At 41.7% G+C, this 24382-nt stretch overlaps 1 protein-coding gene across 4 annotated transcripts in view; it reads right to left on the bottom strand.

Annotated features, from left to right (window-relative positions):
• The window catches only part of NFIA (nuclear factor I A), a 396595-nt gene that overhangs the window by 108672 nt on the left and 263541 nt on the right, over window positions 1–24382 (bottom strand). For all 4 annotated transcript variants that reach the window (XM_069593137.1, XM_069593156.1, XM_069593167.1 and 1 more), the window contains exons 5-6: window positions 11747–11864; window positions 4783–4910 (exon numbers count right to left, since the gene is read on the bottom strand). In XM_069593137.1, the coding sequence (XP_069449238.1) occupies window positions 4783–4910; window positions 11747–11864 (246 nt within the window). The remainder of the gene's footprint in view (window positions 1–4782; window positions 4911–11746; window positions 11865–24382) is intronic.

Genomic DNA, 24382 nt, shown 5'->3' with positions numbered 1-24382 from the left:
AAAAAGGGTTTGATTCCCTTAACGGAATACCCTTTGAGGTGAGAGATACTGTAACAAAATGTTATATACTACCACTTGTCAACGGGGCCCCTGGTTGAGCCTTCGCAATTGTTTTGCTTGCTGTTGTTGTTCAGTTGCTTAGTCATGTTTGACTGTTTTGAGACCCCATGAACTGTAGCCCGCCAGGCTACTCTATTCATGAGATTTCCCAGGCAAGAATACTGGAGCGGGTTGCCATTTCCTCCTCTAGGGGATCTTCCCAACCCAGGGACTGAACCTGTGTCTCCCTGTCTCCTGCATTGGCACGCAGAGCCTTTACTGCTGAGCCACCGGGGAAGCCCATTGTTTTGTTTACTACTTGCTAATAATTGGATTTGACTGAATAATAGCCTACAGATTGAGAATATAGTAAACATCAATTCTGAGAGAATTACTGGTGGCAAACTCTGCTTTCAAATTTATGGAAAGCACCCAAATTCCCTGCTTTATAGGCTTCATTCATTCACTCAGTCAACATTTATTGAGTACCTATTATGTGCCAGACACTGTCAGGGATGCTGGGTGTACAGCGGCAGAAAAGACAGACTCAGGCCCACTGCTCAGAGTGTATATCCAAGTAGGAGAACATAAGATAACAGGAGAAGATGGTATAAAGAAAGGAAAAGTGTATGAATTATAGGATGATGGAAGAGAAACAGCAGCTATTTTAAGTCACTGGAAGCCTCACTGATGATGTATTATTTGAACAAAGATCTGAATCCTGAGGATTATATGATTTTATGAGAAAAATGATAGATATCTGACTTTGTTAACAGTAAATACTGTTGGTTCATGAATTATGTCCTATGTGTATTTAATAAACCCACAATCCTTCCCTGACCTGGGTGCATGTCAAGGGTTTGGGATAAGGAAGTGGGGGATTTTTCAAGTCTTTCTGATGAATAATTAAAAAAAATTTTTATTGTTATGTTTTTAATTTCAATCATACAAGCATAAATGTTTATGATAAAAGAGGTTACTGGGTAGAGAAGACAAAACTTCACATTCCAAAATCAGAACTGAAATTTGGATTAGGGATCCCCAGGTTTACTATCTGTGTGACTCTGGGCAAGTCACCTAACATTTTATAATTCTCAGTTTTCATCTCTACAGAGGCTAGCTCACTCTACTTGCATGATTTAGGGCAATTAAAAAAAAAACAAAAACACTTGGTAGACAGGAAGTACTTAAACAATTGTAACCATAATCTTTGCCATACATACGAAAGCACCATGCTCAGTATCTGACCCACTGTAGGCGCCTGCCTCTTGGTTTCCTTCCTATTCATTTGCATTATCAGTTCCTCTGCAGTTTTTCATTTGTCCAGATAAACAAAAGTTGATGGTATGTGCACTTTTGCTTGATAGAATTTCATAGGACTCATTTCATCAGTGCATGATTAGCTTCAAAGCTTCAAATCTAACCCAGTTTTGAGATAACTGGGAAACGAAACTAAGTGGAGAGAACAAATGCAGCATTGTAAGAGAAGCAAAAGTCAGCTTGAGGTTGTCTGATGTTTTTAAACTAACATCATCTTTAATCTCCTATGCCCTTCTTCCCAGATAATAAGAGCTGTGCACTAAAAGTGCTGAGATAAACTAATGGGGAACAGGATACTACAAAAGACATTTGAAAGAGCCCATGTAATTTACTGCATGTCTGGTTTGTTTTACTTTCCAAAGCCTTCCTGTTGCTCCAGGAAATTTGTCTCTTCTGGCAACCTTCGGCCCTCTTTTGGCCGGGGAGTGCTGAAAAGCATTTGAGGGCAGGTAAACAGATGCAAAGCTTTCTGAGTGGAGGAGTAAGCACAGGCCTTGCTTCCTGGGTCACATCTGAGACATAAACAAAGTATCCTTTAGTACTAGCTTGTGAGAATTATTCCAAATGCAGGCAACCAAGAGGCTGCTGGCCTTCAGATATGCATAAACTCCCAACACGTTCTGAAGGTAATTTACATGTGTGGACCACTAAAAGCCTCCTACTCAATGAACTGCATCCCTGGGGAGATGCAGGGCCTGGATCAGTGTGGGAACAACATAAGGGTGTCCTCTATGCCAAAAAGGGGATTGGGCTAGATGGAAAATCCCCCAAAAGGACCATCTGGCAGCATAAATTATCCATTTAAAATGGGTGGCGTGAGTTAATGACACCAAAGCCACCAGGAACATGTACAACATCCTTCAGTTGAGTTTTAATGCCCCCTCAGGCCCTCTTTCAATTATGACTTTCTATGCTGAATATGGACAAATGTAAATTTATCCACTGTCCCCTCCCACCCCCTGCATATATACCATGAAACTGCATTTTTCAATAATGAAACAGAAACAGAGAATGGAGCATCAGTCCAGGAATACAGTAAAATAGTGAGGGGTTTCTCTAAAAGTGTAAGTTTTTTCCCTTAGAGAAGCCCCCCTACAATTAATTATATGCTTATACTATATGTGTATATGTGTATAGCATGTGTGTATATATACATACAGTATAATATGTAGTGTAATTATGCGTGTGTATATATATGTATATATGTATATGTATCTGTGTGTGTATATATATATATCCTCCCCAAAAGGATTTAGCCATTAAACTTTAGTTATTTAATGACCATAAGGGATACAGTTATTCGGATGTTAAAATTTATGATCAGTTGAATCATAACATGCAGAAGAGAGGAACAGAATTACTCTGAATAAAAGAGTCACTAGGTTAACATATTCTATGTTCAACCTACTCCCACAGTCCCCACATAGGCTCAAAAGGAATCTACTTAAGGATCCAAAGGACAGCCTCCTGGAAGAGGAGTTTCATGTACATCAACAAAAAAAAAGCAGCTCAGTCTGTGTAAAACCGAGTTAGTATGACCTTCAAGCACAATGTCCCAAACCTATATATTTTGATTCTTACTTTCACAGAAGCAGGTAAACTGGCCAGGACTTTAACTGGCCTTTTAAAAAGGGTTCAAAGAACAGGTAGATCTTTTAACTTTTTAACAGCACATAAGCTTCTCATTGGCACTATCCTGAGGTGGCACTGACGTGCATTTGCCCACACGGGTGGTCAGCACATTCATTTAGGCCAGGGTGTATTTCTTGACCGCTTTCAGCAAACTGGCATGGATCTCCTTGCGGGGCGAGCTGATGCGTAGCCCTCTGTAGAAGACCCATCACACCCTGAGCACTATGTTGATGATACTAAGAAAATGGCAGCACCAGAGGCTAAACCCCATCCTTACACCTCCCATATCACCACATAATGATCTTCTTATGTGTCTGTTCTCCACCCCAGCTGTGAATTCCTTGAAAGCAGGAGCCACAACCTTCTCATTCAGCTTTGAGATCCCAGAACCAGGCATCGTCCCTCATCCACAAAAAAGTTCCCAATGAAACCGTGAGTCAATGAATGGATAAGCTGGGTAAAAAGATTAGGTAGAAGGGAAGCAAAATGAAATCTTCACATCTTGGTAAAGGGAAGAAGACAAAGGACTCAGCTAGTGGGGACCGAGGTTTTGTTTTTAATTATCATACAGTAAAACTGCCTGGGGGCTCAGAAGTGGAGGGCATGCATTTCTATTAATATGACTGTTAACACGTGTGGATTCCTGTAACCACCACCACAATCAGGATACAGAACAGTTCCATCATCCCCCAAGCCTCTGCGGCGCTGCTCCCTCTATAGTCACACTCACTGAAGATTCTCTTTTGATATGTTAGGGGGAGAGAAAGGAGTTAAGATTGAAGGTGAAGGGGTGCAGAGATTTTCTCGGTGCTTGCTTATGCAGGGAATTACTCCGAGGCAAGAACTGGGAAAATCTTTTCAAACTTACTGTGCTAGGTATAATTCTTAGTTGGGTCATATATATTACCTCATTTAATTCTCAAGAGCACTGAAATGCCTCTTATTATAGACAGATGGCAAAAATGGGGACACTAAAGTCTCAGAGAGGTTAGGTGGTTTGCCCATAATCACAGAGCCAGCCGGAGCGGAGCCAGGATTACACTCAGCCTTTTTCCAGAGCCCACTCTATTCTCTACATCATTAGACTTTGCATATTGAGGAAGGTACCGGAGGAGATTCTCCCCTGCCAATCTGGAGGTTATAGACACTGAGAAAAGTTTCAAAAGGCTTCTGGTATCAGAATTAGTCACATGGCTCAAGACTCCAAAGTCAGGACTAAACTACCCCAGGAGGTTAGACTAGGAGTCATCATTTGCTTAGTTCACGAAAGATGGACATAAAGATAGCTATTCCTTTTTATTTTATTTTTTTAGCTGTTGCTTTTAAATAGAAAAAGAATTGTGATGGATGACAAAACATATTTAAAAGTTTCCTCGTTTTATAAAGATCCAAGTGTAAGCTACTGCACAGGAGCCCTTCTTTTCCTCTCTAACGCTATTGATGCAGTCGAAAAAGTTACTGGATTTTTATTTTGATTATTAAAAGATAAAACCAAACCCAAAAGGCAACTGGTATAAAATGAAAGCAAAGGCAAATGGAACGCTGGACTGCTGTGTAGTGAAAACATATGAGTAGAAAACCCTACCCACCCTTCTCAATCTCTCATCTCAGCTGAATGGCATCCTTGCACTGCCACCCTTTCATAAAAGCAGCAGTCAGCTACAAACACGTGTTCATGTGGAGAAAGTCAAAAAGTCCACGGCTCTGAGCTCACTCCCTTCGCTTTCTGCCTGGTGGCACTCCCTCCTCCCCCCAAGCCTTAGACTCACAGTGGCCGCCCACCCTGCTTACCTGGCTCCACTTCATGCCACCCGCTGGACTGACTTCCGCTCCCCGGGGAGCGCCCTTGGCCTGTGTAAAATGGCTCTTCACCAGGACTGTCCATTTCATCCTCCACAGACTTGAGGCGCTTCGTGGAGCTGAAATAACAAATGCGTACATGTTTAAAAGCCATCCAAACCACCTTCCTCCTGGACGTGGCATCTCTGGTGGAAAGAAAGCCAAGGGAGGAAGCAATTGGGTAACTCAGTGTAGTTTCGTGGGCTTCTCTGGGCTCCTGTTCAGTTTAGTGAGTCACTGGATGGAGAACAAACTCTTGGGTCTATGTTGTTCCAAGTGTCTGGGTTTGGTTTTTATTGTCACTTGAGTTGCTGCTGCCGCCACATCCGATTCCTTTTTCCTTTGAGGAACTGCTGGCTGGCTCCATCTCCTGTCTCCACCTGGAAGACTGGGTAGTAAGCCCACGTGTGTTTCCCCCAGAGCTTTGGCTGGGGCGTTGCCATCAGCAACGATCCTAGACATCTACTCAACCCCTCCAGCACCCCAGGAAGGAGAAAAATCGGGGCACACAACCCTTGAAGAAAAGCTTGAATTGCCTTTTGGGTTTTTTTGCTGTATTTTCTCACCTTCTACTTAGAGCCCTTCATTTAAAAAATATTTATTGCGCAGTGACAATACCTTCCTTCCACTTCTGCCTCGTTCATTCACTGTTTTCCCTCTAGCGCCTAGATTGGGACCTGGGCTGCTGTCACTGTCCAGGCTCTAGGGATAAAGCAGTGAACAAATGAGACAAAAGTAGGATTCTACTTATTCTGCTTGTGAGAATAAGGGACATGGAAAAAAGAGCGACCCAGCGACTTGCATGCCACTTCTCTACAAGGAAATTACCAAGAATGAAGTTCTATGCCATCAAGTGGGGATATTTCAGCTTTGGAGAAGTACGGTTGGGAAATTTCCAGAATATATTCTGTTTCTTCCAGTTAAAGAACTGAGGTCTTTTTCTCCCAATTTGAGGTTACAAGAGTTAAAAGGTAGTGAAATGCTACATGTTGCTAATGTTGTTCTAATTGTATTAATTGATTATGTACCTAACATACCAGAATGAGCAGATTTCATACCTGGTATGAGTACTAGCTGGGTAATCTCTTCCTCATATGTCAGGCACAAAATTTTTAATATATATTCGTTTATCAAACATTTATTGTACATCTCCCACATGCCACGTACTGTGCTAAAGGCTAGAATACTGAAATGAATCAGATATAACACCTGTCTTCATGGGGTTTACAATCTCATGCATGAAGAACAAGAGGAAAACAAAATTGTGCAAAGAGAAACACAGGTATGATAGTGGAACCACACAGAGGTTATAGTGTGTTCCTTGACAGAGGAAGAAAGCAATGATAACACAGAGAAGGTCGGAAAATGATGCCCAGAGGAGATGGTTCCTGAACTGTCTGGAAGAGAGGGGGTAAGGAGACGGAGCAGAAAGAAGAACAGGGCAGGAACAGGCTATTACTCAGGTGATGCACTCCTGAGGCAGCCATTCTGGATTCTAAGAGACTGAAATACTTCTTTATCAACTGGCAAAGTCCCACTCTCAAGCGCCTCATGTTTGTCCCAACTTTGTCACCCCATCTTTGTCACCCCATCACCCCAGGACAGCTTCATGATCCCAAACCTAAAGGGTTAAGGTATGGCACATTAGAGGCATTCCAGGACTTGGCACTGTGGCAGGGCAGCTCTGTCCTAACTGGTATGCTCCCGTTACCCAGGTTATTAGCTATTCCCAACATCACTCCAGGAGGCGGGTGCACGCCAAGCAGAAACACCACCACAAGCAGTGTGTGACACTCGCAGAGAGCTGACAGGCGTTCACTATGGTTAAAGTGGCAGGGGGGGTACAGAGAAGGATGGGGTGAAGGTGACAGAAGCTATTGTACATCTGGACTTTATCTTACAAGCAACAGAGGCTCCCTGAATAGATCTAAGCAGGAAGTGACGTCAGAGTCATCTGTCAGAAAGGTCATTCTGGTAGTTGCAGAGATGACGGCTTTCGAAGAGCTAAGGGAAAAGACAGAACCTTCCCTGGGGAGACAGTTAAGAGGCCACTGCAGCCATCCAAGTAAAAAACTGAGGAAGGCCCAGTTTCACGCATGAAATTCTAGTTACTGAAGTTGCCATTCCAGGAATCTTAGCCTTTAAGCTCTATTCTCATGAAAGCTAGATTGCAGAACAGCAACAGACCTGTGGCATGCTAGCTGAGTATCCAAAGGAAAAACCTCTAACGATTTACTTAATGTCCTTTGCCTGGCTTTCCTTGAAATTTAATGAAAAAGAGCCACTCAAAGAATTTTTCTGTATTTTATGTAAAACTGTATCTAACAGAAGTACTTTGTAAAAGGACATACACAAAAAATTCCTAATACATAAAACCAGAAAAAATGTCGTATCTTTAAAAGAAATTCTAGTTTCCTTTTATTAGAAGAGGTACATTACATAACCTAGCGCTTCCCTCCTTGCCTTGGAAACCAGGCATCCAAGGGCTAAATGTAAGGAATAACTCTGGGTTCAGGTTCTTGATATAAGAGTCTCTCCTACCTTTCCACATGGTTTCTGCCCTCTCTGTATTTAATATTATCTGTTGTGGTTTTTAAATTGAAAGCCACTTGAAATAATTTTAGTTAGAAGTTGAAAGAATACAAATTGGAAACAGAATAAATATTTTCTTATGTTCCCTGGCAAATAAAAGGCAAGACCTACATTCTCTAACAGGAGCTTGAGATCTGTGAAGAAGGAGATTATCAGGATTGTTTTTAAAGCTCTAGTGCCTATCACAGTATCTGACTAATAACAGATGCTCAAACACTGCTGAATTGGGCTACAGATTTAGAAACAGTCACATGAGTGCTTGTGACAAGGATTTGCCCAAGTGTCATGATTCAATGAGATCCCACCCAAAAGGCCAACTTCATTACCTGTCCTTCTCCAAGTACCAATATCTTTCTGAGTTTCTAATGCTTTTGATTTCCTTGGTGTCCTCTAGAATAAAATGCAAATACTCATGCATTAACAGTTAGTTACTCAATTGTATTCTACTCTTTGCGACCCCATGGACTGTAGCTTGCCATGCTCCTCTGTCCATGGAATTCTCTAGGCAAGAATACCAGATTGGGTCAGTAGTCATTTCCTTCTCCAGGGGATCTTCCTGACTTAGGGATCAAATCTGGGACTCCTGTATTGCAGGCAGCTTCTTTATCATCTGAGCCACTAAGGAAGCCCTACTCACGTGGTTATTAAATCCTAAAGGTGAGAGAGTCTGTAGATATTAGCTGACCCCTCAGTTTGAAAGCAAGGACTGTCAGGGGTTGACACAGGATAAATGTTGGGAAGGTGGAGATACAGGCTAGAGGAGAGAACAAGATCCAGGAGGGAAGAAAATTAGAAGTGCCAGGAGCGATGAGTGAAGGGCTTCCAGGACAAAGTTTACTGACTTCACAAACCTGACAGCTGGTTTATCTTGATGAAGTTCTTTGGGATAAGAAAAGTACATTGCATCCCAATTTTTATATTACCCCTTCTATGATTTTGAACATATTTACTGGAAGGAATATAGTTAATGCCTATCAATCTTTTTTATTTTTTTAAATTTAGATATGAATCAGTCATTATTTTTGTTCCTTTTTTTTTTTTTTATTTTGGCCATGCTGCACAGCATACAATATCTTAGTTCCCCAACCAGGGATGGAACCCATGCCCTCTGCAGTGGAAGCTCGAAGTCCTAACCACTGGACAGCCAGGGAACCCCCAGTTATTAATTCTGGCTTCTTGCTCTTGACTATCTAACATAAATTCTATCCTCCCAGAAACACTTGAGAGACACAGGAAAGGACCAGTAAGGTCTCTACATAAGAAGGAGGATAAATACTCTTTTAAGCAATGACACACCATCTCTTCTTGGGTGTGGAATTTGTTCTGTCTTTAGCAATACTACCTAGAAATTAAGGGAAGACTACTATGTTCGTTTCAAATATTTGCTTAACTCCTACTGTGTGCAAAGCCTAGATGCTTTATCTTGTCCCTAAAGAACAGCAAAATGCCTCTTTCCTGAGGGTTCCGAATTCTCTGAACTAAAAATATTCATTCACTTGTCAGTCTATATCATGAGACTGCAAAGCTCCTGTTACTTGACTTTACATCCATAGTGCCTTATGAATCTCATATCCTTGGGACTTAATACGTCTTTGCAGCTGAACTGGAAGAGTTCAGCAGGGGTCCCCAACCTCCGGGTCATGGACCAGTACCCCCTGTCAGATCAGCAGCAGCATTAGGTGCGAAATAAAGTGCACAATAAATGTCATGTGCTTGAATCTCCCAACCACTCCCCCCACCCCAATCCGTGGAAAAACTGTCTTCCATGAAACTGGTCCCTGGTGCCAAAAAGGTTGGGGACCACTGCTCTAAGGGATTTGCAATCCAGAAGGGGAAGCAGGAACTGTACCTACCTTCAAGATGATAATAATAATTCAAAACAGCAAATGCTAACAGTCCTTGAAAAGTAGAGATGCCAGATAATCCTTTCTGGGGGCTTCCTATTCTATTCCTTCCTGAAAGAGTGAGCCTCATTCCTAAGAGGATTCAGTGTCAAAACAGTATGGTTTGAAAGTTCAGCAGCTCCAAGTTTGAATGTAGACTCCACCAATTACTTGATCTGTGACCTTGGGCAAGTTACTTAACTTCTCTAAGTTGTGAGCTGACCCATTGTTACATGCAACACTGTCTGTACTGTAAAATTCCTGTGAAGATTAACTCCTATCAGGTATGTAAAGCACCTAATACAGTGACTGCCACAGAGCAGGTGACCGATTAATATTGGCATAGCATAAACGAAGACCGACTGGTTGATGAACTTTTCTATATGGAAATCTGGGGTATTCTTCTGGGCACAGTTCCTCAACTGTACACAGATAATTCTGCTGAGTCTATATATTTAAAGACTAATTTTAAAAGAATCATCTTAGGAGAGGCTAATGAGAGCAAAACAAACATATTACCAAGTTATTAACTACTGATGCTGTGTATAATTACTGCCTTATCAGGGTTAGTTATTTGCAGAATATGGGAACAACCACTAGCTTTTTAAAGTACGTTAATAACCAGGCTTCCACACAGAAAGTTGAAACAAAAGGCAAAAAACAGCTGGAGAAGCTGGGCTGTCCATGGTACCTGCACAGTGCACATATGAAAAACAAACAGTCAATCGACTTTTAAATTAATCACTAACCACAAGTATTTGCAAAGCTTTTTTATGTTGACTAAGTGCAGTTACACACAATGTCCCTTCCATCAGCAAACATTCAAAATCCTCAGAATGTATTAATACCCGAATATGTTCAAAATCTCGTTCTTTTGTTATAAATGGTTTTTTTTTGTAGGGGGGGAGTGGCACTGGAGACGACTTTTTTATACCCCAGTGAACTAGGGGGGATATTTAAATAATGTGAAAGATGATGGTAGGACTTGGTGGTTATATCTGGGAAAATACAGTTTCTTTTACCGTCTTCAACTCATTGGCAATGACTAAGCTGATGATTTATTTAAGTAACGATGGTTAAAATACATAAAGTCAAGGTAAGAATGAGTCTCTACCAGGGAAAATTTCTATCATCTGGACATTGTTTTAAATCCTCAAACGCTTGCTTTAGGAGGAATATACCTTTGTCAAATGTTTTTCTGCAAAGTACACAAACATTAAAGATCGTTCTGCACCATTCTTTTCTTTGTTGTCACAGTCCAGTGCTAAAGCCAATTTGTAGAAGAATACTGTGGGTTTAATGCCTAATCCCTTTCCCTCTGGTACAGGTTATCTGGAGACAACAGGATCTTGCAAAATGCTTCATTCTGATTTTGGCTTCGTGACCCGAGGGGATCAAGCACCCTGGAATCGTTATCTGGTTGTGTTCTTTCGGCTTCACTCTTTTAAAGGTCTCCCGGTGCAACAGTGCTTGCGATCTGGCCCCACGATGCTCTCGGGCTGCATCTGCTTTTACATCTTCACACTAGGATATCACATAGTCGCATCTCTCAGAGCAGCTCCAATAGACTGCATTTTGAGAACTTTCAGGGCTCAGAAGCAGGAAAAGAGCTGAAACTGAGGGGTAACGTTTGCTGCGGGCATGGAGACTGGGACTGTCGTCACCAGGGCCAACTTTCTGCCAAACTAGCCAAAACACTTTCCCCTAGTCAAGCCTTGTCCTGAATTTTCTGAGAACATGCCATTTTCATACTCCATCCTGCCTCTATGTCTTTGCTCATGTCTTCACCCCACCCAGAACACCATTCCATGCCTTTCCATCTCACTAACTCCAACTAATGCTTACAGTTTACAGCAGAACACAACTCGCTCATTTTGGATAAAGCTGTCTTTAACTATTTTCAGCCCATGCCACAGAACTGACTGACTGATGTGTATGCGTGAGTCTGCATGTATATATGTGTATGTGTGTGTATACATACATACGCATATGTGTGTGTGTGTATATGTGTGTGTGTGTGAGTTTATGTTGTTGTTTAGTTACTAAGTCATGTCCGACTCATTTGCAACCCCATGGGCTGCAGCCCACAGGCTCCTCTGTCCATGGGAATTCCCAGGCAAGAATATTGGAGTGGGTTGACATTGCCTTCTCCAGGGAATTTTCCTGACTCGGGGATGGAAACCACATTTCCTGAATGGGCAGGTGGATTCTTCGTCACTGAGATACCTGGGAAGCCTCCCCCTCCCCACACGCACACAGAGGCATGCCGCCTGCGCATGCGCTCTCTCCCCTCGGTGACACTGGAAATCCACTAGGGCTGAACTCACTTCTACCATCTATTACCAGAGGCACACTGCTAAGTGTCTAGTAGGCCCAGAGTTAAAAATCAAGGTGTGTAAACTATGAAGTTTGACCTCTTTAAGAGCCAACAATAAAATTACCTGGTAGAGGATGTGCTGGGTAAAGACCTCCTCATTGCTCCTGGACTCATGCTGTAGTATGAAGAACTTTCTAAATCTGAGAGAGAAAAATTGGGGCCAGTTCCTGCAGCTATTGGTGCTAGAATTAAAAAAAAAAAAAAGAAAGAAATATCAGGTAAGGTCTGTGAATAAAAGATCAATGAGAGCATATTTCAGGGTTACATTTAACACATTTTATATTTGAATTTATATGGTTAGCTTATCCAAATTTATCAGTAATGAACTCAGACCTTAAAAGAATTCTGACAATAAAAATCCCCTGCATCAGAAGGACATATATTTTCTATAACATACCTTTCATCTTTCCTCTTTTTTTGTAACGGTAAATTGTCACTAAGGTTGCCATGTTCCTGGATGCTCCTAACAAAAATACCTTCACATTTTGGTCTGCTACTTTTCTTGAACGACCAGCATTCCCTGGGTTTTTCTAGCTTTGTTTGTCGTGATAGCTTACACACATCTGTATTCTGGAGTTAGTTCTGAACTGCAAATTCATCTTTTGCAGGTCACCTAATCCCAATTTCATGTGATGAGAAGGTGTGATTTCCCCTTACTCCCAATCCCCTCAGCACCCTGCATACATCTTTACTGTCTGTCCCACCTTCCAGTTTGAGGCAAGGTCCTCAAACTATGGTCCCTGAGCCACAATTTTTGTAGATAAAGTTGTGCTGGAACACCCGCACAGCTTCATTCACATATCATCTCTGCTTCCATGCTGCAAGAGCAGAGTAGCTGTGACAGAGCCCGTATGGTTCACTATGTTGAAAATACTTCTATAGGAAAATCTGTCGACCTCTGATTCAAGGGACTGTTAAAAATAACTGACTGCACATGATTTTCAGGGCTGACCCCTGTGTGAGATGTGATTCTCTGCACATTTTCTATGTCCTGGAGCCTGTAGATATCTTGTTTACAGGAGTAGTTTAATAAATATTTTAAAATGAATAAATAACATCTATCAATCTTAAAAGACAATTCTGTGTAAAATTAGTGGTGTAATTATATACATGCAAGGAATCTGTTCTTTTGGAAAATTATACAAGGCGGGAGCAATAGATGCATTTTTTTTTTTTTTTTGTATCAAGGCATTAGTTTGAGAGTTTTAAAGCCCATAGAAGTGGATATATAAATAAATTAAATAGAGGCTCATATCCATAAGAAGAAAGGATAATTAGGAAAATCATGAACCAAGGACTTTCACTCTTTCAACCAATGATTACTGAGAGTCTGCTACTGCCAAGAATTATGCTGGGTAAGGAAGATACTTAAATGAATGACATGGTCCCTACCCTGAAACAGCTCTAGAGAGTTAGGCTGACAGATTAATTTCAATACAATCTGATAAGTCCTTTGCTAGCTGTTAAGTTGGTTCAGTCGTGTCCTACTCTGTGTGACCCCATAGACGGCAGCCCACCAGGCTCCCCCGTCCCTGGGATTCTCCAGGCAAGAACACTGGAGTGGGCCGCCATTTCCTTCTCCAATGCATGAAAGTGAAAAGTGAAAGTGAAGTCTCTCAGTCGTGTCCAACTCTTACCGACCCCATGGACTGCAGCCCACCAGGCTCCTCCATCCGTGGGATTTTCCAGAGTTATTCTTAAGTAGATATGGCTGCATAGAAGTGGGTATCTAACTCAGCCGAGGGATAAGAGGTTCAAGGGAGTAAAAGGGCCTCAGCAAATGTAAGGCCTGGGAAGAATGTTAAAAGAACAAGCAGGATTTATCCATTAGAGGAATGGAGCATTCTAGGTAGAGAGAATAACATTTATACAGGTAAGAGAACATAAAACGTGTATTGGATTATGGTAACTTGGTATAATGTGGTATATATTAATAATACATGGGGAAAGAGGGGAGATTTAAGGTCAGGTGGTAAAGAACTAGCTTGCCAATGCAAGAGATATGGGTTCCATCCTTGGGTCAGGAAGATCCCCTGGAAGAGGAAATGGCAACCCACTCCAGTAGTCTTGCCTGGGAAATTCCATGGACAGAGGAGCCTGGTGGGCCATGGGGTTGCAAATGAGTCGGACATGACTTAGCAACTGAAGAAAAACAGTAACAATATGGAGGGTAGGTAGATTTCTTTCAGGAATATGAATCTGAATTCATTCAGTTCTCGTTTATAAGCTATGAAGCTCTCATAATACTCCACTATAACAGGACTACTGGGGTTATGCTACTAGTATCTAATATAATCCCTTACACTAGGAGGCAGTCAGTAAGCATTAGTCACATGTAACTGATTGTTAGTCAAAGGAAAACCAACAAAGTACAGGAATGCTATTGTCATATCTGGACCTGTAGGCTAGACATGCCACCTGTCAGGAGGATAAGTATGGGGGGGGGGGGCAGCTGAAGAATATAATCAATAAAACCAGCTGAAGAATAATACCAATCGACTGAGAGCAGTCGAGTCATTTAAATAAGAGAAGATGGGGGCATGGTCCAAGGGATAGAAAGGAGGAGCCTGGAGACAGCTGTTTAGGAGCTGAAATTGCGAACATGTATTGACTTCTGGAGTGTGGTAATGGTGGAAAAGGAGTAGTACAGGATAATTCCTAGGACAGATGCTTGGGAAACTGGGGAGACTGTGAAGCCATAATAAACTATGGAAATAAGAAACAGCATGAGGGGCAAAGCAATTTCTAAAATAAACACTTAGTTGTTTGGTAATGGCAATGGCTAAACCTTAATCACAACTATCGTTATATAAAAATAGTCACTGCTAAGGAATAGAAAATACTGAAATTCATATAGACTTTCTGAAATTCAAAAATATCTCTCAATGACAGGCTCTAATCAAGGAAGGTCTTTACTTCCCAAACAAATGGTTAGGCTTGACAATGAGTGGAAACAGAGTTCTAATGAATAATTTTGCCAGTCATTCCCTAATTTGCTTTTCATATCAAACTTATTTGCATAACTTCTCCTTTGATTCAGAGAAGGCAATGGCACCCCACTCCAGTATTTTTGCCTGGAAAATCCCATGGATGGAGGAGCCTGGTGGGCTGCAGTCCATGGGGTCGGTAAGAGTCGGACACGACTGAGCAACTTCACTTTCACTTTTCACTTTCATGCACTGGAGAAGGAAATGGCAACCCACTCCAGTGTTCTTGCCTGGAGAATCCCAGGGACGGGGGAGCCTGGTGGGCTGCCGTCTCTGGGGTTGCACAGAGTTGGACACGACTGAAGTGACTTAGCAGTAGGAGCAGCAGCCCCTTTGATTTCGTAATACTTTATGCCTTAAATTGGCCATGCGTGCAGAGGGGATTGCTGTTATGGGGGTGCGGGTCACCCCTCTTAGCAACCTGGCATATAATACGTGTTTGTTTTGTTTTGTTAATTTATTTGGCTGCACTGGGTCTTGGTTGTGGCACACGAGTTTTTCCATCATTCCTTGCAGCATGCAGGATCTTTTTCAGTTGCAGCATTTGCACTCTTAGTTGTGGCATATGGGATATAGTTCCCTGACCAGGGATCGAATCCAGGCCCCCTGCCTTGGGAGTGCAAAGTCTTAGCTACTGGACCGCCAGGGAAGTCCCTTAACAGGTGCTTGCAGTTTGTGCCTTCATGGAGCTTAGAGATTGGCATCTCTTGTTAACTAAAAAAGAGGATAAGGCTAGATTTAGATTTTCTTCACAAGTTTCAAGATGAGGTTGAGGCTTCAGCCGGATGGAGCACTGTGGAAACTGGATGACCCCACACCTTCTTGGAAGAAAACACAGAGCAAAATGTAAAGAAGATGGACTTAACGAGAGAAGTCTGAGGCCCTCTATCTGCTGGTGAACATCCAGTTGCTCTTACATTTAACACTTTTATCTATCATGCTCTAGGGCTTGCCGGGTGGCACTAGTGGTAAAGAACCCAATTGCCAATGCAGAAGAAATAACAGATGTGGATTCCACCCCTGAATTGGGAAGATCCCCTGGAGAAGGGAATGTCAGTCCACTGCAGTACTCTTGCCTGGAGAATTCCATGGCCAGAGGAGCCTGGTGGACTACAATCCACAGAGTCACAGAGAGGTGGGCATGACTGAGGTGATTTAGAATGCACACACACTATCATGCTCTACTCTAGAAAATGTACTTCGCCTTGATTGTATTTTTAAAATGTCAAGGGAGCCAGAATAGGTGAAGGAAGAAGAATGCACATGTGCATATGGTATGCCCACTTCTCAGAAAGAATAAAAAAATAATTAAGCCCACAGAAACGTTCCTTAACTTGCCTGTGTATTTCCTTCCTGTGCGCTGCTTAGTACACTGTAGCTGTAATCTAACAACACTGGGTGTCCTGGCAGCATGCGACACCTCCCTTTTCTGCTGAATAACATCAGGATTTGGCAAACTGATTATATATGTCTTGAGTTGTAAAACCTCACTAAATTTCTGAAATGAGACTGGGTTTCACACCTGGGTTACATAACCCTAATAACTCACAGATCCAAATTCTGCTTTCTTCAAAAGAGTCTTGTAAGCAAAAATCGCCCAGTCCTGTCTGTGTGTATGGTTGGTATGCATGTCAGCTTATTGGAGTGGATTCTGATTCAGTGAAACTGTGACAGCCAAAGAGAAAGGCTTTTTTATATCTGAGGGTAGAGGTCATGGTCAAAATATCAGTGCAATGCACTGGGTATTCTCAGTGCCTCTAATCTGGAGAACAGGATGTCTTGCCAAGTCACTAACAATTCAAAAGGTGGCCTTTTGGTAGGCTTTTCTGAGTACCTGGGGGGCTCATGTTTTGAGAAGCACTTTATTTATTATACCTAACTTAAATCTTAAACAATATTTTCAGGAAAGGTACATTTTCTAGATGAGGCGAACTAAGCCCTAGAGTGAGGTTAAATCACTTGCCCTGGATCACAGAAAGGCAAGGAAGAGAGACAGCCAAGATTAAAATTCAAGGATGTCTGACCTCAAAAGCTGGGCTTTTCCTGCCATACCACCCTGAATTTCATGTACAATATTGGTCTTAAACTTGAAATGATAAAAGGGTATATACTGTATCTGCCCCCACAGGGTTTATAACCTAGTGGAATAATAAAAAAATTATACCTGAGTATCTAATGCAAGGCTAAATGTGTTAAATCTCACAGGGGAAATGACTAGAATGTGCTCAGTTCAGTTGCTCAGTCGTGTCCGACTCTTTGCGACTCCATGAATTGCAGTATGCCAGGGCTCCCTGTCCATCACCAACTCCTGGAGTTCACTCATTCACATCCATTGAGTCGGTGATGCCATTCAGCCATCTCATCCTCTGTTGCCCCCTTCTCCTCCTGCCCCCAATTCCTCCCAGCATCAGAGTCTTTTCCAATGAGTCAACTCGTCTCATAAGGTAGCCAAAGTACTGGAGTTTTAGCTTTAGCATCATTCCTTCCAAAGAACACTCAGGACTGATCTCCTTCAGAATGGACTGGCTGGATCTCCTTGCAGTCCAAGGGACTCTCAACAGTCTTCTCCAACATCACAGTTCAAAAGCATCAATTCTTCGGTGCTCAACCTTCTTCACAGTCCAATTCTCACACCCATACATGACTACTGGAAAAACCACAGCCTTGACTAGACGGACCTTTGTTGGCAAAGTAATGTCTCTGCTTTTCAATACGCTATCTAGGTTGTAATAACTTTCCTTCCAAGGAGTAAGCGTCTTTTAATTTCATGGCTGCAGTCACCATCTGCAGTGATTTTGGAACCCCAAAAAATAAAGTCAGCCACTGTTTCCACTGTTTGCCCATCTATTTCCCATGAAGTGATGGGACCAGATGCCATGATCTTCGTTTTCTGAATGTTGAGATTTAAGCCAACTTTTCACTCTCCTTTTTCACTTTCATCAAGAGGCTTTTTAGTTCTTCTTCACCTTCTGCCATAAGGGTGGTGTCATCTGCATATCTGAGGTGATTGATATTTCTCCCTGCAGTCTTGATTCCAGCTTGTGCTTCTTCCAGTCCAGCGTTTCTCATGATGTACTCTGTATATAAGTTAAATAAGCAGGGTGACAATATACAAACTTGACGTACTCCTTTTTCTATTTGGAACCAGTCTGTTGTTCCATGTCCAGTTCTAACTGTTGCTTCCTGACCTGCATATAGGTTTCTCAAGAGGCAGGTGAGGTGTTAGGGAGGTTCAAAGGAGTAATAGATCTTATTGGCTTGTGGGATCAGAAAAAGGGCTGCCTCCCAGAAGAATGGGTGCTTAAGCTGAGCTCTCAAGGCAAGTGAGGGTTTAAAGAGGCCCAGAAGAAGATAGGAAAAGTTTCCTAGGCAAAAGGGAGCATGTTACATAAGTTTGGGGCAGGAGGTAAGAGAGTGATCTGTGGGATCCATGACATTTTCTGAGAATGGCAGTGACAGAGTAATTATCGAATCTGAGGAATGTTGCCCAGCGCAGGCTTCCCAGGTGGCTCAGTGGTAAGGAGTCTGCCTGCCAAGGCAGGAGATGCAGGAAATGTGGGTTCAGTTCTTGGATTGGGAAGATCTCTTGGACAAGGAAATGGCAACCCACTCCAATATTCTTGCCTGGGAAAGTCCATGGACAGGGGAGCCTGACGGACTACAGTCCATGAGGTCACAAAGAGCTGGACATGACTGAGTATGCCTGTATGAGGAATATGAGCACAGCAACAGCACACAGATTGAACACTGGGTGACTGTAACTCTGGAGGTGGGGAAATCAGTTGACAGGTTGATTTGGGAGTCCTGGCCAAAGGGAACAGAGACCTAAACTATGCTGTCCAGGATGAAAATAAAATTTTCACAGTTGGTATCTGTCACCTCTTCCAGGATAGTGAATAGGTATAAAAGGCAAGTCTCTTAATTATACACAATGAAAGGGCATAAATAAGCAAATAATCATATTATGCTAATAAAGTATCACAAAGATGTATATAATGAAATGTGCTAATGATGGTATTATGTCCTTTTTGCAAATCAGGGAAACGCATCTGCCCAGGAAGCTAATGACTAACTGCTTGCTGGTTTGGTATAGAGATTATGGCCACTGCCAATCAAACATGGGGATGCTAAGGAAGGACTGGACCAGCCACAACACTTCCTTTCTGCTTGATATATTGTGAAACTGATTCTTCCATGTGTACTTGACCATAGGCTTCATCATTTTTTATCTCTTATTAATATATAAGATTTTCTACCCAACTAGATTGATTGCAATTTAAGCTCTGTAAGGACAGACATCCCAGGGCATAGAAAAAGTGCTGGTCAGGGCCTCGGAGAGACTGTTTATAGAGTCTAGCCCTGCCAGTAACCACCAAAGGAACTTGGTTAAGTCACTTAAGCTCTTTGGACTTCATAATGCTAGTAATAATTATAATAAAAATGAGAATCCACTACCACTATCACACCACTGATACGGTCATCACCATCACAACAACAAGGACTAACACTGACTAAGCATCACTTCTGGGCAGACATTGGCTAAGAGCTTTAAGCACCTCATCCTATTTAATCCTCACACCACCACTAGGGAGGACTGAGGCATGAGGGGGGTTAGTAACATTTCTAGATCATGAAATTGGGGGGTTACACCAGGTGGCCTTTAATCCTACAGCTCCCACAGTCTCTTTTATATCCCCAAACAGCTGATGATCAATAAATATGTTTTAAATTAAGAAGAGTAAATATCTATTCTCTCCATTTGCACCCCCTCCCCCCAAACTTTAAGCAGTACAAACTGACACTTAGAAATCTGTAAATACACATAAATGGTGAGAAAGGGCTTCTCATTGCTCTTAATTAGCACTGCGATTAGTCCAACCTAAAGCATTTGTGGATTTTTGCTCCACTGAGGAGTTTTCCTCAAAAGGTTAACTTTGGGGAATTGTCTCTTAGATTTTATTCCTAAATCATTCATCCCCCTGCCCCCACCCTTCTTTCCTGTCATCTGTAGAACGTAGTCTTTGTGTCATTTCTTAATAAATGGTTTGCTATTAAGGAATCATTACAGTAATGTGGGCTATTGGAAGAAAGGGGTTACTTTAGTAGCCAACCCTCTTAATGACCTGCTCTTCAGTACACATTAGTAGTTGGATAAGGTTGTGGTTATTGAACTTCTGCCATCCACCAGAGACAATCTGCTCAGGCTTGCATTGTTGGAAAGAGAGGATGATGGAAAAAAATTTTTTTCTATCCAAAATTTCAAGCTACTCTGCCTGGGAGATGACAGGGTACTGAGTTTACAACTTGCTTAATGGGAAACAGTGGGGAGTATTACCTAAACGACCAGTGTGGCCGGTCTACGGTTAAAAGCACATCTTCTCTGAGAGGCTGCATTCAGTTGTTGTCGTTCAGCCACTCAGTCGTGTCCGACTCTTTGCAACCCCACGGACTGCAGCATGCCAGCCTTCCCTGTCCTTCTCTATCTCCTGGAGTTTGTTCAAACACATGCCTTTCAGTCGGTGATGCCATTCAACCATCTCATCCTCTGTTGCCTTTTTCTCCTTCTGCCTGCAATCTTTCCCAACATCAGCATCTTTCCCAATGAGTTGGCTCTTCACATCAGGTGGCCAAAGTACTGAAGCTTCAGCTTCAGCATCAGTCCTTCCAGGAATATTCAGGGTTGATTTCCTTTAGGATTGACTAATTTGATCTCTTTGCTGTCCAAAGGACTCTCAAGAGTCTTCTCCAGCACCACAACTCAAAAGCATCAGTTCTTCGGCACTCAACCTTCTTTATGGTTCAATTCTCACATCCATACATGACTACTGAAAAAACCATAACTTTGACTATATGGACCTTTGTCGGCAAAGTAATGTCTCCGCTTTTTAATATGCTGTCTAGGTTTGTCATAGCTTTTCTTCCAAGGAGCAAGCATCTTTTAATTTTGTGGCTACAGTCATGGTATATGGTGATTTTGGAGTCCAAGAAAATAAAATCTGTAGCTGTTTCCACTTTTTCCCCATCTATTTGCCATGAAGTGATAGGACTAGATGCCATGATCTCAGTTTTTTGGATGTTGAGTTTTAAGCCAGCTTTTTCATTCTCCTCTTTCACCTTCATCAAGAGGCCCTTTAAGCCAACTCTTTAGTTCCTCTTTGCTTTCTGCCATTAGAGCAGTATTATCTGCATAACTGAGGTTGTTGTTCACCAAATATATATGGAGCAACTCTAATGTACCAGGCACTACTCCAGGTGCTTGAGATCCATCAGTGGACAAGATATATAAAAACCCTTGTCCTGGTGGTGTTTACATTTTAAAGATTAAAAATCACACCTGGCCCTCCCTCAAATCTGCATGACAACTAAACAAGATGGAGTAATGGCCAACAGGTATTCCCCAAGAAAGACTATGAGGATTTAGTAGTGGATTTCCAACTTCTAAAATAACTACTGAAAGAAAAGAGAGGTACATTTCTCTCTAGAGTACATACTCTAATACACTCACTGAGACTTTGTGAACTTGTACTTTAAGACTAGAGGGGACAAAAAAAGTCCAACAACAGCACACAGTTCTGAGGGCCCAGCACAATTTAGTGTTGTTTTGCATGCTAGTGGCAAAGACCTTGTAAGAAAGTCCATGTCACAGGCACAAAGGAGTGAACATGGGAAAACACTTGGTCTTCTTTCTATCAAAGGCGCAGTTGTAAACGTACAATGCTATGAAAACTCAAGCAAATCTGGAATCATCGTTAAAGGGAATTAACTTGGAAAGTAATTTATGGCAAGAAAATTCAACTCCTTTGTTATCTTCCTTTCACCATAATATGCTTCCTGAGCACTGCCTATGAGAAAGGGCTTTTAGAAAGAAAAAAAATAAGTATAGTAAAATTAACTCATTTTATCAATTTGTGCTCTCGGCCAGAGTTTCCTGACTGTGGCTACGAGGGGCTGTAAAACTGATGAATTTGCATGGAAAAAGAAACCAGTGTAAGTAATTTGTGTAAGAGGGAACACGGACATAGACTGCTATAATTCAGACGCCCTGCAGATAGCAGACTGCTGCAGTGTGAGCAGTTATGGGTTAGAAAAATGACCACACTGCAGTCAGTCTGACTTGAATGGAAATCAATCATAAAGGTACTTTCTCTGCAGCTCCAACACCACAGTCTTCAGCAACTCCTTTGCCAAGCAGATTTCTGGTCTGTAAACCATGTGCTGCTCTCCTTTCCCCTTTCTTCCATTCTGAAAGATCCGGCCAATGAAGGCAGGGAGTGTGTTTTTCCAGAATGGCACATAAAAGACAGGCACTAAACTAAAACAAGGGTTTCCCTCTATGTGAAAATGAACTTCCCTGCTATTATAAGATTGAAGCAATGTTTTTTATGAAATGAAGTATTAAGTGCCAAAACCCAGCAGAATGTTTTAACCCTCTCAAAGGCATCGCTAACACAGAGCACCGTTTTCACACATTCATGTTTTGAATACCCAAGGTAAGGAATATGTGTGCTTGGGGTGGCAAGAAGGTAAACAGAGGAATTTTTATTTCTAACAAAATTTTTTCTTTTACTAAAATAAGAACCATTCACTGATGCCCTCCTTCCTCCCCACTATGAGCCACGAAGATGGTTCATCTTTGATAGATAATTATTAGGAGTTCAATTTGTAAATAAAGCATACTCAGGCACTTTATCGATAATCATAAACTCCAGTCTTGGGTCTCAATAAACTTCCATATCTACTCTACAAAGCAAAGGACTGCCTGCTACTTATTTCTGTATTCTAAGCACACAGTAACTGATGCTTCATACATTCACATGCAACAGATGATTATTGAGTTGAACTAAAATTATATGAGCTTGTTAATGAAAAATGGTGAGGAACTAATATTTATCAAGCATTTATTGTGTGCTAGGCAATGGAATAGGTGTTTTATTTGAATCATCTCATTTCATCCTTGCATGGGGACATGGAATGTGTATTTGTATTTATTCTCATTGACAAGTAAGGAAACGAGCTGTGCGGTTAAGCAGCAAGATCAGGATCACACAGCTAAACATGTGACAGAGCAGGGGCTTGAGCCCAGATATCTAGATACCCACCAAAGAAACAGAGGTGAAACACACATTTCTCCTTGTCTTTCCTTCATCACTGGTTACCGGAGAGATGAATTTAATAAGATTTAAATAGAAAAATATTTATCACCCACCACGTAACTGGCAAAACGACTATCTCATCCTCTCCATTCTCACTTCTTTCTTTTTAGAGTTCTGAGTGTCAGGCAGTACCTTCACTGGGTGAAGAGCCAGACACATGGTCCAGCTGAGCAACCCACAGTGGGGTTAGTGATGCTGACATGTCTCTCGCACTTGTGGCTTCTGCCTTTGGGACCGACACTGATTATCTGCATTTTAGAGTATCACCTTGTCACAGCTTTTGGTTGAGGTCGAATGTGGTACCTGTTTAGTATACGATACAGCCTGGGCCATGGGATTAAGTCTTTTCTGACAGGGGATGGATCTGATGGCCTAGGAGGTCTTTTCACCACAATGGTCTATAAACCAGGGATGGGCTTCTAAAGTAAGCTCCTTAACCAAGAGTGCACTGGGACTATCTGACAATTAGCTCTTAGGAAACCAAACTGGGACTTCCCTGGTGGTCCAGTGGCTAAGACTCCATGTTCCCAATGCTGGCGGCCTGGGTTCAACCCCTGGTCAGGGAACTAGATCCCACATGCCATAGCTAAGAGTTTGAATGCTGCAATGGAGACTTGACACAGCCAGATAAATAAAGGAAACCAAACCAAGTCAACAGAGTCCCATCCCTACAACCTACAAATCCAGCCATCTTCAACAATCCTCAATATGTTCAGCAAGACCTGTTTAGTTTTTTTTTCCTCTTCCATCTATTGAAAAATTCTGGGTGCTAGTATGTTCTCATATCAATCACATATTGGATTAAATCAGTTCCCAATATCTGACCTAAAATGTGGCTTTTCTGAGTGTGATTCCCATCAGTCTTGTCCTTGACATGCCTGTAGAGTCATCAGCAATGGTCTCTATAATCAGCAAGATTTAGTGAGGACACTACATTCCAACAAAAATCTCAACATAGTATTTGAAGTCTTATTGTGGGGTAATGTAAGAATTCTGTCAGGCTTTTGGAAATCCCCAAAATGTCTTTTAGTTCCCTAAATGTTACCTATTGAATATAAATATCTGCTCTGTAAAAATCGAGGCTTATGAGTGCATAAATAAAGACTTACTAAAAACTACATTGGCAGAAATTACCTCCAACATGCTGGGATTTTTATGTCCATAATGAAAAAGAGAGTGAAATTTTCAAATACTATAAAACCAAATACATTTTAAACCTGAAAAAACCCACAGTATGGCTGGCCACTTAAAAAACTGTTAACATGTCAGTGTTTAGACTGAGGATTTTTAAATATCTTGCTATCCATTCAAAGCCCTGGAAGAGAAATTTCCAGGGTAACACAGAAACATAGGCTTTGGCTGAAAGCTTGAGGAATAAAAATTTTGGGGATTCCTAAAGTAGACGAATTAGATCTAGTATTGGAATGCTCTTATTCTATCAGAATTACTAACTCTGAAGGGGTCACTAGAATGGTCCTTGTAATAAATTGATTTTTAGAACATGAATTCTATAACCAGCCCCTGTTAATTTATACACACACACACACACACTCAGCACAT

This window comes from Ovis canadensis, chromosome 1 (assembly GCF_042477335.2).
Source record: "Ovis canadensis isolate MfBH-ARS-UI-01 breed Bighorn chromosome 1, ARS-UI_OviCan_v2, whole genome shotgun sequence".
Classification (NCBI taxonomy): Eukaryota; Metazoa; Chordata; class Mammalia; order Artiodactyla; family Bovidae; genus Ovis; species Ovis canadensis.
The sequence above is the reverse complement of the archived record's forward strand: the minus strand, read 5'-3'. Positions and strand labels throughout refer to the sequence as shown.